This window comes from Bos javanicus, chromosome 2 (assembly GCF_032452875.1).
Source record: "Bos javanicus breed banteng chromosome 2, ARS-OSU_banteng_1.0, whole genome shotgun sequence".
Lineage (NCBI taxonomy): Eukaryota > Metazoa > Chordata > Mammalia > Artiodactyla > Bovidae > Bos > Bos javanicus.
Window position 1 is genome coordinate 37162477 of NC_083869.1, and position 15315 is coordinate 37177791.

Below are 15315 nucleotides of genomic sequence, written 5' to 3' on the forward strand. Positions count from 1 at the left end.
GGGCAATTGGTGTGTGTGTGTGTTTAAGATACTAAGATTGAAGTATAGTTTAAAATTTTGATTCGTTTAAAATCTTATGTATTTTATAGAGTTTAGAATTTTTTAATTTAAAAATAATTTGATTTTAATTCTATCTAGTGTTTGCTGACCCCACCATTTTCTTTACCTGTTACTGAACTTTTGAAACCACTTAATCACAGTGCAGGATTTTTTTTTTTTTCCATCTTTGTGTCCTTTAACCATTCCAAGATTTTATTGAACAAATAAAATAGTTTTTACTTAAAAATAAATTCTGAGCACAATCAGCTTGCTCATTTTTCTCACCTTGTTATTTGCAGGTTTTGAATTAAAATATAAAAGTACGCTGACCGGACACTGTGCTCCTGTTCTGGCTTGTGCTTTTTCTCATGATGGGCAGATGTTAGTTTCAGGGTAAGCTGTTTAATTCCCTTAAACCATTTAGGTATGAAATACTGTAGACTTACAGAAAAGTACATAAAACGTAAGAGAATAGCTTGATAAATCACTGTACTGCAAACTTGGAGCTGCTTACCCAGGTCAAGAAATAGAACATTGTTGGTTTCCCTCGAATTCCTCTTCTTCCAAGTCTGCTTTCTGATGACAGTGCCTTAGGTCATGTGCAGCATTGCCTTTTCCTTTTGAATTGATCTAAAACCAATCACACAATATGAATTATTTTGTGTCTGGCTTCCTTTACTCACTATTATGTTTGTTTTCCAAGTGGTTGAGTGACTCTGATGTGTATGGTATGTGAAGTGGTTGTGCTCATTTGCTTCAGTCATGTCTAACTCTTTGTGATCCTGTGGACAGCAGCCTGCCAGGCTCCTCTGTCCATGGGATTCTCCAGGTAATAATACAGGAGTGGGTTGCCAGTTCCTCCTCCAATGGTATGTGATAGGAATCCAATTTAATTTCTTTCCATATGGGTATCCAGTTGTCCCAGTACAAAGTGAAAAGATAATCTTTTCTTCACCATTTTAATATCCCACCTTGTCAGAAGTCAGTGATCATATATGTGTGGGTATTTTTCACAACCTATTATTCTGTTCTGTTTACCCTTGCTCTAATATCTTTCTGTATTTTTGAGGCTTTATAACTTGACTTTTCCTGACATTTGACACTTTCATGTGAGTTTTAGAGTTAGTTTGTCATACTGTCTCTCCAGTTCTCCCGCTACACAAAAAAACCTGTTTGGAGTTTGACTGGGATTGTATTGAGTTTGATAAATTTGGGGAGAATTGATGTCTTTTATGGTATTGAGTCTCCAACCCATGAATGTGGCATATTTTTTCACTTGTCTTTTGACTTCTCTTGATAATATCTCTCAGTAGAAGATAGTTTATTTGTCACCCTCTGTAGAGACCCTGATGCTGGGAAGGATTGGGGGCAGGAGGAGAAGGGGACAACAGAGGATGAGATGGCTGGATGGCATTACCGACTCGATGCACATGAGTTTGGGTGAACTCCGGGAGTTGGTGATGGACAGGGAGGCCTGGTGTGCAGTGATTCATGAGGTTGCAAAGAGTCAGACATGACTGAGCGACTGAACTGAGAGATCTTCCTCATCTTTTGTTAGATTTATTCCAGGCTCTTTTTTGTTGCTATTATAAAAGATGTGGCTAATATAGGGAAATATATATGGAAAGACAGTTGAGTTTTCTGTGAAGATTCTAATTTTGAATTTTTTGTATCTAAAATCATACCCTGTGTTAATGATGTTTTTGTCTCTTCCTTTTTGATTCTTGCCTTCCCTTGTGGCTCAGCTGGTAAAGAATCCACCTGCAATGCAGGAGACCTGGGTTTGATCCCTGGGTTGGGAAGATCCCCTAGAGAAGGGAAAGGCTACCCACATCAGTTTTCTGGCCTAGAGAATTCCATGGACTGCATAGTGACTGAACGACTGACTTCACTTCACTTTGCTGAACTGGCTAACACTGCCAGGATAATGAAAACAGTGATATAGCAAACCTTGTCTGACGTATTTTGCAGAGGGAAAGCTTTCATTAAGTGTGATCACTGTAGGTTTTAGGAGATAAGCTTTATTAGCTCTTCTGTTTCTTCTAGTTTGTAAGATTTTTTTTTCATTAATAGGTATTATAGTTCATCAAATGATTTTTCATGCATCTTTTGAGATCATATGATTTTTCTTCTTTATCCTATTAGTGTCATAAATTATGCTGATTTTTATAAATCTGGTTTATACATGTTAAACCAGTCTTGCTTTGTTGGGATAAATACAACTTAGGACATACTGTTTTTTTGTATTGCTATAGAGAAGTCAGTTTTATTCTAACTAACTGTAGCTTTTTGGAGGTAATTCATATTTTTTTCACTGGCTGCTCACACATTTTATCTTGTAGTTTTCTGCACATTTACTTTGTATCTAGATATGGGTTTCTTTTTGCTTAGTTTGCTTAGAATTTAATGAACTTCTTAAACTCGTAGACTATCACTTTGGGGAGAAATTCTTATTCATTATCTCTTCCAATATTGCCTCTGTCCTTTTCTCTCCAATTCTGGCACTCTAAATGCACAAAATACCTTCTCACTGTAAACTTGTCTCTTGTTCTCTCTTCTGTATTTTTTTATTCTTTTGCTTGAGCTTTGTTCTGAATGGTTTCATCTTTACTTATTCACTCCTTAGTTTTATCTAATGTGGTATTAAAGTGGTCCATTGAAGAATTGTTGATTTTTGGTTATTTTTTGATTCTAGAATTTTTATTTGGTTATTTTTCAGGTATGCCATGTCAGTTATGATTTCTAGGTCTCTGTTGAAAATTTTGTCTTGGCTTTTATTTTTCAAAGCTTTAATTTGTGAAGCTATTGGTTTAGTACACAGCAGCATTATTCTGATCTTTCCAATGTGATCACATAGGCCGTAGCATTCAAACCCTCATTCATGTCTCTTTGCAGCAGTTTTGGCTCCAGCCGAGATATTTAAGCTTCTAACCTGTACTTGAAGTGTTCTGGACCAAGCCTGATAGTTCTTTCCTCCATATGTTCCAATCCTTGACAAATAATCAGCCACCTAATTAGATACATTGCCATTGTTTTAATGTGAAAAACTCATGAAAATATTGATAGTTCATCATCAAAAAGTATTTTTAAAAATTCTCCTTTAGCCTAGGATTGAAATTACTGCAAAGTTGAATTTCCTCTTACTGTTTTTGGAAGATACATTTTGCATTCTTTCTTAAGAAGTTAATAACAAATTGGTTATGTATGAAATTCAAGTGTTTATGGCTTTCTTATATGCCCAGTTCTCTGCCACTTGCAATAGAGCATATAAAAGGAACTATAAGACAGTGTTTGTGCCCTTGAAGTTGTTTTACTTCTCTGTTCTGATTTTTGATGTTCATAGTGATAAACACTGCAAGATCTTAATGTGCCCTTACCCTCTGAATTACAGAAGTGTCAAGTGATGCTCAATAATGTTTCTGTGTTAAGTTCACTTTATAGCATTCCTGTTTTTTATTAACTTGTGTACATATATGAATCTTTAAAAAATTTGTTTTTAGTTTTTGGCTGTGCTTCATTGCTGCATGTGGAGAAGGCAATGGCAGCCCACTCCAGTATTCTTGCTTGGAGAATCCCAAGGACAGAGGAGCCTGCTGGGCTGCTGTCTATGGGGTCGCACAGAGTCGGACATGACTGAAGTGACTTAGCAGCAGCAGCAGCAGCATTGCTGCGTGTAGGTTTTGTCTAATTTTGGCAAGCGGGGGCTACTGTCTGGTTAGAGTGCACGGGGCTTCTCATAGCAGTGGCTTCTCTTGTCTCAGATCACAGGCCCTAGGATGTGAGGGCTTCGGTAGTTGCAGCACACAGGCTTAGTTGCTCCACAGCATGTGGGAGCTTTCTGATCCAGGGATCAAACCGGTGTCCCCTGCTTTGCAAGGTGGATTCTTAACCACTGGACCACCAGCGAAGCCTTGTATATGTGAATTTTAATTAACCCATTATATCAACTAGAATAATGTACCTTTCCCAAGTCATTCTGGATAAGTGGAGTTTTACATTATTAACTGCTTTTGGAATGTGGTGCTGTTCTAGGCCACATTCAAATATTCTTCTGGATGTTTTTATTTTTAGTTTATTTGGATAAATATATAAGCAGGCGAATGGGTTGGAAATGTAAATTAGTGAAGTATAAACATTTAATTTTTAGAATTGAGAGATGCTTAAATCATACTTGATTAATGGATAGATAACCAGTTAGCTGGTCAATGATAGAGAGATTCCATTTGTGACTAAAAGTCATTGGTAAGATAGAATGGATACATATGATAAAGAGGGAGTCAGTGGGAAAAAGCGATTAGGATAAAAATACATGTGAGTATAAGTAACTAGACAAGAAAAAAATAAATGAACAGAATAGGATTGTAGGACAGAAAGTGTTGTACAGTGTAGGACAGAAAGGAAGTTGTATAGGGTATAGATTTGGGCTGACCATGTAAAAAGCAGTTTAGAATTTGTATATACAGATATTATATCTGTATATTCTCCAGGCCAGAATACTGGTGTGGGTAGCCTTTCCCTTCTCCAGGGGATCTTCCCAATCCAGGGATTGAACCCAGGTCTCCCACATTGCAGGTGGATTCTTTACCAGCTCAGTCACCAGGGAAGAGATGATAGAGGATATCATTACAATTTTCATGTCGTAGATTTAGGAGAACTATTGAAACTTTTAAAGCATGTCTAACACATTTCTTGGCTGTGGAAAATGGGTGAAGTAAAGACATTGAATCATCGTTTAGGACAGTAGTTCTCATTGCTTTTTGGTCCTAGGATTCCTTGACCCTCTTAAGTTATTGAGGACTCCTCCAAAGAGCTTTTGCTCAACATGTAAGGGTTACATATATTGCTATTTACAGAAAATAAAGCTAAGGAGATTCTAAAACATTTTTAATTTATTTAAAAACAATAATAATAAACTCATTGCATATTAACAGATCATTTTCCTTAGGAGAAATAAAACCAAACATAGAAAAGTGGCATTCTTTTACATTTACGAATATCTCTTTGATATTGGATTAGTGGAAAGTACATAGATTCTCATATCTGTTTCACACATTTCATTAGCTCTCAGGGCTCTGATAGAATCATATGTCATCCAGCAAAATGTGTAGGAACTTTTTCTCTCCATCTTCCTCCACATCTCTCCTCTGTTCATTTTCCTCTAGTCCCTTAGCAGAATTTGTATTTTGTTTCCTGCTTGCTTCTCTTGATCCAGCCAGATAAAATTAATATTTTATGAATTAGCTTCTATTCCAGCAGGAAGAGTCTGTCTTTGTAATCCAAGTGGAGGCTGCCTCTTTCCAAAAATTCTCTGTTCTAGTAGTTAGAATTCTTTGGAAATCAGTTTGAGAATGGCCATCATTGTTAAAAGTTGAGTTCAAAAAGAACACCCTTTTTTCTTCTTGAGTGGAAAACTAATAAGAGAAATACTGAGTAGACACACTAGATAAGAGGACTGTAGAACTGCAGTCAACTTGCTTACCTGCTCTTGGGTGGAATGTACCACTTCATACTTTGCCTGCAAGGGCAGATCAGAAAAAAGGAAAATCCAGGAGAGGCTGAGCCACATGGCCCAGTGTCTTCCCCAGACTTTACAATCACATGTCATTCCTTTTCTGCTAAGCAAAGAAGGGAGAATACAGACCAGAAATCTTATTCCTGAAAGAGTGGGAAGTAAATGTTCCCCTCTTCTCAACAAAATGCTTATTTATGTTTTTTTCTTTTATAAATGTAGAGAACAGAGTTTTATTGTCATAAATTAGTAGTAGCTTAACAACCACCCTCTCTCACTCAGCAATGACTATTGTGAGAAGGCTTAAGGTCACCTTTCCAAAACTCAAATTGTCATTTATTTCTCTGTACTCTCTACAACATTGTTAACAAAACTGTTGAACAAGTTAGTTAGCTGGACAGAGCCCACATTAGTTTATCATGCGGGTTATCAGATATTACATGACTTGAAAAACAGATGTCTTATGAAAACTGTAGTGAAATCTGAATAACCATGCCATCTATTTTTTATAAGTTTTTAGGCTAAAACTGTCAAGATGTGTACTCAGTATGGATCAGTTTTAATTTTAATACATTCATAGGAGATGTTCTAGGAAGTATAAAATCCAGAAACATGGTACTGAGTTTTAATCCCAGCCCTGCCATGTACTAGCAGTGCAACCTTGAACAAGTGTAGTTCCATATCTTCTCTCAGCTTCATTTTTCTAAATTATAAAATGGGGGAAATCAGAATACTTTCCTCATAAGATTGTTATGAAGCTTAACTAAGAAAATGCAGGCAAAGCATTTATTATATTTGGGGCACAATAATTGCTCAGTCTAGGTATATTAAATATATGTCCCAATGATATTATTGTTCAGTCTCTAAGTCATGTATGACTCTTTGTGACCCCAGGGAATGCAGCTCACCAGGCTTCCCTGTCCTTCACTATCTCCTGGAGCTTGCTCAAATTCATGTCCATTGTGTCAATGATGCCATCCAGCCATCTCATCCTCTGTTGCCCCCTTCTCCTCCTGCCCTTAATTTTTCCCAGCATCAGGGACTTATCCAGCAAGTCGGCTCTTCACATCAGGTGGCCACAGTGTTGGAGCTTCAGCTTCGATATCAGTCCTTCCAATGAATATTCAAGGTTGATTTCCTTTAGGGTAGACTGGTTTGATCTCCTTGCTGTCTAAGGGACTCTCAAGAGTCTTCTCCAGCATCACAGTTTGAAAGCATCAATTCTTTGGTGCTCAGCCTTTTTTATTGTCCAACTGTTAAATCTGTACCTGACTACTGGAAAAACCATAGCTTTGACTGTACAGAACTTTGTTGGCAAAGTGATGTGTCTGTTTTTTTTAATATGCTGTTCAGTTTGTCATAACTTTACTTCCAAGGAGCAAGCATATTTAATTTCATGGCTGCAGTCACCATTTGCAGTGACATTGGAGCCCAAGAAAATAAAATCTGTCACTGTTTCCATTTGTTACTCCATCTATTTTCCATGGAATGATGGGACTGGATGCCATGACCTTAGTTTTTTGGACATTGAGTTTTAAGCCAACTTTTTCACTCTTTCACTTTCATCAAGAGGCTGTTTAGTTTCTCTTTGCTTTTTGCCATTAGAATGGTATCATTTGCATATCTGAGGTTGTTGATATTTCTCCCTGCAATCTTGATTCCAGCATGTGATTCATCCAGGCCGGCATTTTGCATGATGCACTTTGCATATAAGTTAAATAGGCAGGGTGACAATGTACATCCTTGATATATTCTTTTCCCAATTATTTTTATGTATTATTTTTTGTAATCCAGAGCATTGGACATGTGTATAACATGTAACATTAGTTTATCCCCTGATTTTCTGACTTCCGCTTTTTCTGGGTTAAGTTTTAGCTGTTGATCTATATTGAGGAGCATTATGAAACAGCTGTTTGAAACTTACCATGTGATTATGTTTCATGGAATCATCTCTATAAAGACCTTAGGGGAAATAATTCCTATAGACGTCAGTCTAAACAACTGACGTCCCTTTCCCGAGCATTGGGTTTGTGTTTCTATCTTAAACTGTATAACAGATGGTGTTTCCTTTTTTGAATTGCTATTGAAGAAACTCAGAAACAGATTTGCAGCCCTTTAATAGCAAAGTGGACTCTTATGTTGTGACATCTATTTTGAATACTAATCTTTTTTAAAATATATATATTTTATTGAAGTATAGTTGGCTTACAATGTTTCAGGTTCACAGCAAGGTTGATTCAGTTATACAAAACACATATTATTTTTGAAATTATTTTCCATCATAGGTTACTACAAGATATTGACTATAATTCCCTATGCTATACAGTAAATTTTTGTTGCATATCTATTTTTAATTAGAAATCTACCATTCTATTTACACTAAGTCAGACAAATGGAATCAAAATGTTATATTTTGTTAGGCAAAAATTCATAACTTTTCTGAAATATTTATATTATACATATTTATATATATATGTATACAAAAGCTTTTCTACTACACTTGCTGAAGGCTTGAGAAAGAACATGAAAAAAAGAGATGGAGAAATTGAGAACATAAGCTAAATGAAATGAGAGCACTGAATGTGAAATAGAAAAAGTGAAACAGACTAGATAAAAGTAAAAGACTATCATATAGTCCAGTTGCTTTTAAACATGACTGCTCATTAGAAACACCTGAAGCTTTGGAGAAAAGCAATACCTGAGCATTTGTATTTTTTAAAAAATTTCAAGATAATTCTAGTATTATCTTGATTTTAAAAAGTGATTACAGGTTTTTCTATTAGATCCTAGCTTTGGTGAGATAGAGGTCTATTATTTTTCTGTTGACCAATCATGATACAGTGGTATTAAGTGAGTAATAGTTACGTAATCACAATAGTAAAAGATATTTGTCAGTTTTCACAAATCAATAGCCAGATAAAAGTACAGTTGCAAGCCATAATGGGAACATGATTAACCTAACTATATAAAATAATTACATACAATTCAAGGGGTCAGTGGTAAGTGTACATATATGCACATGTTTTCATCCACCCAGCTATTCTGTGTTTTTTGGTGCATTTAATCCATTTACATTTTAGATAACTATTGATATGTATGATCCTGTTACCATTTTCTTAACTGTTTTGGGTTTACTTTCTGTGGGTCTTTTCCTTCTCTTGTGTTTCCTATCTAGAAACAGTCCTTTATCATTTGTTGTGATTTGGTGGTCCTGAATTCTCTTAACTTTTGCTTGTCTGGAAAGCTTTTGATTTCTCCATCAAAGCTGAAGGAGAGTCTTGCTGGGTAGAGTATTCTTGGTTGTAGGTTCTTCCCTCTCATCACTTTAAATATATCATGCCATTCCTTTCTGGTTTGTAGAGTTCCTGTTGAGAAATCAGCTAATAGCTTGATGGGAGCTCCCTTGTATGTTGTCATTTTTTCCCTTGTTGCTGTTAATATTTTCTCTCTTTAATTTTTGTCACTTTTATTACTATGTATCTCGGTGTGTTCCTCCTTGGGCTTATCCTTCCTGGGACTCTGTCCTTCCTGGACTTGGTTGACTACTTCCTTTCCCATGTTCAGGAAGTTTTCAGCTGTTACCTCTTCAAATAATTCCTCATGTCCTTTCTTTCTCTCTTCTCCTTCTGGGACCCCTATAGTTCAAATGTTGGTGCATTTTAGTGCTGTCCCAGAGGTCTCTTAGGCTGTCTTCATTTCTATGTTCTGTGACAGTGACTTCCACCATTATGTCCTCTAGATTATTTATCCTTTCTTCTGTCTCAGTTATTTGCTGTTGATTCCTTTTAGTGATTCATATCTGTTTGTTTGTTCTTTAGTTTCTCTTTTCTCTGAGCAGAGTTGAAGTTTTAGAGTGCCATAAAATGGGAAAGGAGTAACAAAAGACTTGGCAACTAATGCACCCTTCATAAGGGAGAAAGTGGGGTCAGGGTGACAGGGCAGATTGTGGTGGAAGGTGAGTCCTGAAAGAGTTCTGTGTAGCAAAGGCAGGATATGTATAGACTGGGGCACCAGATATTTAAAGCATTTATTTGATATTGGTGCAGGTTCTATTCAGGGAATAGTTCGAGGTTTTATATTTAATAATTTCAAGGTATTTTATGTCTTTATAGTGGTTATAATTATTTTCTTTTTCTTTGAAACCCAAATCTCAAAAACTGAAAACTATTTTTCTATAATAGTAATCTCCTTCCCTCCAAATCTAATCAGTTATCAAATTTCATTACACCTCTTTTGAATAGGAGGTGAGTTTAAAATGCTTTTAGTCTCTAAGGGTCTGCAGGTCTCTGCCCATAATCTCTATTCTTGTTCAGATTCTGTAGACTCAAAGAGTTGTTCATGCTTGGCCTTTTGCTTCTCAGATTCATTTTTATTCCTCATCAGCAAGTGAACCTGTTTCATTTTTATCGTGTCTGTCTATCTGTTGCCTACAGGATCGTTTACTGATCATCTAGCTTCTCAAGTGATACACATCATTGGGATGAGTTAGTTTTAATTGCACTAGTGGTAATCTCAGAGGATAGAATTTCCTTTCTGTTTAAGGATGGTAAGAAGTAATAAAGTTTTCCTTAAGAATTTTAGATATTCCAGTGATAATACCTTATACCATGAAGAATTTAGGACTACATAGAATGTCTGAGGAGAAGGCAATGGCACCCCACTCCAGTACTCTTGCCTGGAAAATCCCATGGATGGAGGAGCCTGGTGGGCTGCAGTCCATGGGGTCGCTAAGAGTCCCACACCACTGAGCGACTTCTCTTTCACTTCTCACTTTCATGCATTGGAGAAGGAAATGGCAACCCACTCCAGTGTTCTTGCTTGGAGAATCCCAGGGACGGGGGACCCTGGTGGGCTGCCGTCTATGGGGTCACACAGAGTCGGACACGACTAAAGTGACTTAGCAACAACAACAACAAGAGTGTCTGTGGGGCTTCCCGGGTGATGCTAGTGGTAAAGAACCTACCTGCCAGTGCAGGAAATGTAAGAGACACAGGTTTGATCCCTGGCTTGGGAAGATCCCGTGGAGAAGGAAATGGCAACCCACTACAGTATTCTTGCTGGAGAAGCCCATGAAAAGAGGAGACTGGCAAGCTACGTTCCATCGCGTCTCAGAGTTGGATGCAACTAAAGTGTCTTAGCTCATACGCACACAAGAGTGTCTATAAATCATGTCTGGCTATGCGTATTAGCTGCTAATATTTTCAGTGTTTTTTGGCTGTTTTTGATTTAGCATTTAATGCTCTAATTCTGTTTTTTACCATCCAGAATGCATCTATATGCTTCTCACTTGTGTTTCAACTTGTGTTTCAATTATGTTTGAACAAAGCCTTAATTTCTATTTTGAACTTATGACAAAGATTCTATTGTCAAAATCCATTACCAGTGCTATAGAGACTACTAAATAAGGAATTTTCAAAGAAATATTAAGCCTTATAATAGGTGTGACTCCTGTGGTCAGACTATAATCAGCTACTTTTAATAATAATAAAAGTGCTGTTACAGAGAGCAGTAACACTTGTTATGTTTTCTCACTTTGCAACATATGGAGACATAACAACTGTATCCAAAGAGGGGAAAATACCACATACAAACACATTTATCTGTTGTTTTGATTATGTAATTTGTTACAGTATTGTATTTTTTTTGTATGATAATTTTTTTCACCACTAGAATAATCCCAGATAGTTGTTTTAATTTTTATAACATTGAAAGAAATCATGTAGGGACTAAATAAAGTTTATAATTACAGTTTTAAAAAATGAGTCACATACATATTGACTAGGAATTAAAGCACAGCCATATCAATAATAAAGAACAATGCTATCCAGAATAAAAATCAAGTAGCAACTGATAGGTTTCCCTTGTAGTGGTTTTTCCCTTTGAGTTATTAACGTCCCATGAAATTGTCTTATTTATTCATTATAAATGCTTACTCTGTTTAGGGCTATATAGTATAAATAACATGTGCTGGTGTTTAATAAAGTTTATAACTTTCTGACAAATTTGGTATATGGTATATAGTTTTTTAAAATAAGTTTATACAATGAAAAATAGACTGTATTCTGAATGTGTGCATATCAAAATTCCAGCCTTAAGTTATTAAAATGATTTAAATATACAAATACTGTACTTCATTTTTGTAGAACTTTTCACCCATGATCCTTTTTTTTTTCTCTTAAAGATCAGTGGATAAGTCAGTTATAGTGTATGATACTGTAAGTACTTCACATCTTGTGTGATCTTTGTAAATTACATTTGCTTGTTAGGCTGCTGAATTTCAAGTTGAGTTAGGCAGGATAAGGAAAATGTGTATATATATATTTTTTGTTTAGGGTGCCTTAAAAGATAATATGTACATTTCAGAAATGCTAAAATAGTTATGTAAGTAAGGTATTGGTTCTGGGTCAAGCCCTGAAATATTTCAATAATGGTTTTAAGATAGATATTTTCTGATAAAAGAAAATACCAATTTAAAGAGCACCAGTATCCAAAAAATCACTTTAAATCAATTATTCTTAAACTCTTACACCAGGATTTCATAACAACAAAGGATTATTTACTGGAGGGTAAGACTATACTTCTAGGTATCATTTCTAATAGTTTGTTACTGTATATTGGAGGATTTTGGTAGGGCATAGCTGAAAGCTGAAAGTGACCCACTGCTTTAGAGTTGCAGCTGGATTTAGAGACTAGTATAAGGAAGAGTAGGTTATAATGGATTTGGAGAAATGGGACTTTTTGTTAGATGCATGTTACTAAAGACCGGGTGGAAGAAAATGAATGTTTAATATACTGTGAAAATATTCTCTGAGAGAAATCAATGTTACGTGGACCCTTACAGTGGTTGAATTTAGGTTGTGGCTATGCCAGCAAATGAAATAGAGATGTGAATCATCAAAGTGAGTGTGTGGCAAGTAAGGAAGCTAATAAGCTAGTCCTGCTCATGGAAGTTCCAATCACTGAGAGTTCTGGCAGGAAATGGGAAAGAGTACTCAAATGTGAAATAGATCCTTACTGTTTCTCAGGAAGCTTTCATGAAAAGTTTCACAGAAACAGCTAAAACATTAAATTTCCTCCATAAAATATTTATATAAATACATCTAGATACTGGATTGTCAGCTAAGTGCACTCAGAATTGAAGTGATTAATTTCTACTCACTGGTCTGCAGTGGGTACAAGTCAAATGCCGTAACAAAAATATAAATTATTTCATGGTTACTGTTAGTTAAGACAAATCAGCCAGGACTATATTAACCTAAAAATTTTAGCAGACAGCACTAGTAATAATTGAGAAAGAATAAAATAAGTACTTGATGATATTAGTTATAAATGCTATTATCTATTCATTGGATAAGTTTCAGCTTATATTAATGACTCAATATTATTGGAATACATAGAATATATAAACCATTCAGGTCAAGCAAGACTTTGTTAGTAACTTGATTCTTGCCTGAGTAAATATAAAGCTGTTTGTTCTGTTATTTTTTCAGAATACTGAGAATATACTTCACACACTGACTCAGCACACCAGGTCTGAACTTAACCTTGATTTGTATTAATGTAATTAAAAAATTGGTCTAAGGATATTTAATAGTTGTTTTTATTAACTAGGTATGTCACAACTTGTGCCTTTGCACCCAATATGCTTTTACTTGCTACTGGTTCAATGGACAAAACAGTGAACATCTGGCAATTTGACACGGAAACACTTTGCCAAGGTTAGTAAGGATATCATGTTAACAACATCACCACCATTCACCATTAAAATCAGAAACTCAGTAATTTTTTGACAAATTATTCACGTTCCTTTTTTCAATATAAAGCATATATCCAAAGTTAATATAACTTGAAAGTAATTTTAGAGAACCCAGTGTTAAAGTTAACCCAGTCGTCTATGTTAAAACTATTGGTAAATGCTTTTGGGTGCACACTCGGTTACATCATAACTCCCATAGTTTTGTAAGCTCTTTATTTACACTCTGTACTGATTTTTCAGATATTAATAAATATAGCCTAGGACAAAGTAGAAATGATTGTTTTATCCCAGTGGTTTCATTTTTAGTTTGATTAAGCAGCATTGACACAATTTCAAAGTTTTATTTTTATCACTGTCAAAATTAGCTAACTAGTGGTGCTGATATGCAGATGACAGATAAAATATAATACTTCTGCCAATGCCAATTTTATATCATGATGAACTTTTTCTGGAGTGAAAAAAGCTCCAAAAGAGTAGCATTTAATTAAATAATGCTTTAATTACATGTAGTGTTTGACTTAAAAAAATTTTTTTTAAAGATGTTAAAGTAGAAAACACAGATTTAAGAACATTTTGTTTACTTTTTAGTACAAAGTGAGAATCCTTATGTTGGGCTTCCCAGGTGGTGCTGGGGTAAAGAACCCACCTGCCAGTGCAGGAGACTTAAAGAGATGTGGGTTCAATCCCTGGGTCTGGAAGGTCCCCTGGAGGAGGGCATGGCAACCTACTCCAGTATTCTTGCCCAGAGAGTCCCTTGGACAAGAGGAGTCTGGAGGGCTACGGTCCATAGGGTCACAAAGAATTGGACATGACTGAAGCCATTTAGTACACATGCAGGAGAATCTTTTTAAAGGATATACTTTTGCTTATTATTTCACTTATCTTTTTGTTTATGAGTATTCTTTTGTTTTTTAAGCAAAGATCCCAGATCAACCAAAGCAATTTACTGAAAATTGGTCAGAGGATGATGTCTCAAACTGGCTTTGTGCCGAAGGTTTAGAAGATCTCATTGATATTTTCAAAATGAATAACATTGATGGAAGAGAATTATTGAATCTTACAAAAGAAAGTCTAGCTGATGATTTGAAAATAGGTAAGACTAGTGAAAGAAAGTCTTAAAAACAACTTTTAATAATTTACTATGAGATTGGTTTTAATTGCATTAATGGTTTCCTCTTAGTATTCTTATTCTAGCACATTAGTTATTCTGGAATATGCTTTTGTATAAAGGAGAGTATGTTTTTAGTAGATTATAGAAAAGAGATGTTACATACTATTTTTTAGGTAATTAAAGCCACCATGTAACTAATTTTTAAAACATGTTTTTTAAGTTGCAATATAATGCACCCTTTTACAAGTATACAGTAGTGTAATAAGTGACTCTTAGTATACTATTCACCGATTTGTACAGCCATCACAACTGTCTAATTCCAGAACAATTTTACCACTTCAGAAAGAAACCCCATGCCCATTAGCAGTCATTCCTATTTCCTTTCTCTCTAGCTCCCAGCAACCACTAATCTACTTTTTGTCTTCTAAGGATTTGCCTGTTCTTGACATTTCATATAATGTCAAGGTCTTCTGTGCCTGGCCTCTTTGCTTAGCATGCTCTCAAAGATTCATAAATGTTGTCGTATATATTAGTACTTCATTTTTATAGCTGGATATTTCATTATATGAGTTATCACCTTTTACTCATCCATTCATCAGTTGATTGAATTTAGATTGTTCTCATTTTTAAGGTTTTTTAAATTATGCTACTTTGAACATTCATGTACAAGTTTTATGTGGGCATCTATTTTCCGTTTTCTTGGATGTTACTGATTTATATCCACAGAACTTAACCAGAAGAAGACGTAGTCTTTTGTAATTGGGGGCTGGGAGTGAGTGTTATTAAATTTCTTTGCTTAGAAAGAAAAGACCCTTACCAGCTAAACCCTTGGTGTGTGTAACGGGCAATATTTGACTATATATGCTTTAACTCTGAAAAAGCATCTGACTCTTAAGATGA

General features: G+C 35.5%; 1 protein-coding gene across 5 annotated transcripts in view; it reads left to right on the forward strand.

Annotated features, from left to right (window-relative positions):
• The window catches only part of WDSUB1 (WD repeat, sterile alpha motif and U-box domain containing 1), a 69384-nt gene that overhangs the window by 17033 nt on the left and 37036 nt on the right, over positions 1 to 15315 (forward strand). For all 5 annotated transcript variants that reach the window (XR_009732475.1, XM_061396366.1, XM_061396382.1 and 2 more), the window contains 5 exons: positions 339 to 432; positions 11730 to 11763; positions 13039 to 13079; positions 13160 to 13266; positions 14221 to 14397. Coding sequence is in view for 4 of the 5 variants with exons in the window: in XM_061396366.1 (XP_061252350.1) it covers positions 339 to 432; positions 11730 to 11763; positions 13039 to 13079; positions 13160 to 13266; positions 14221 to 14397 (453 nt within the window). In the remaining variant the exon portion in view is untranslated. The remainder of the gene's footprint in view (positions 1 to 338; positions 433 to 11729; positions 11764 to 13038; positions 13080 to 13159; positions 13267 to 14220; positions 14398 to 15315) is intronic.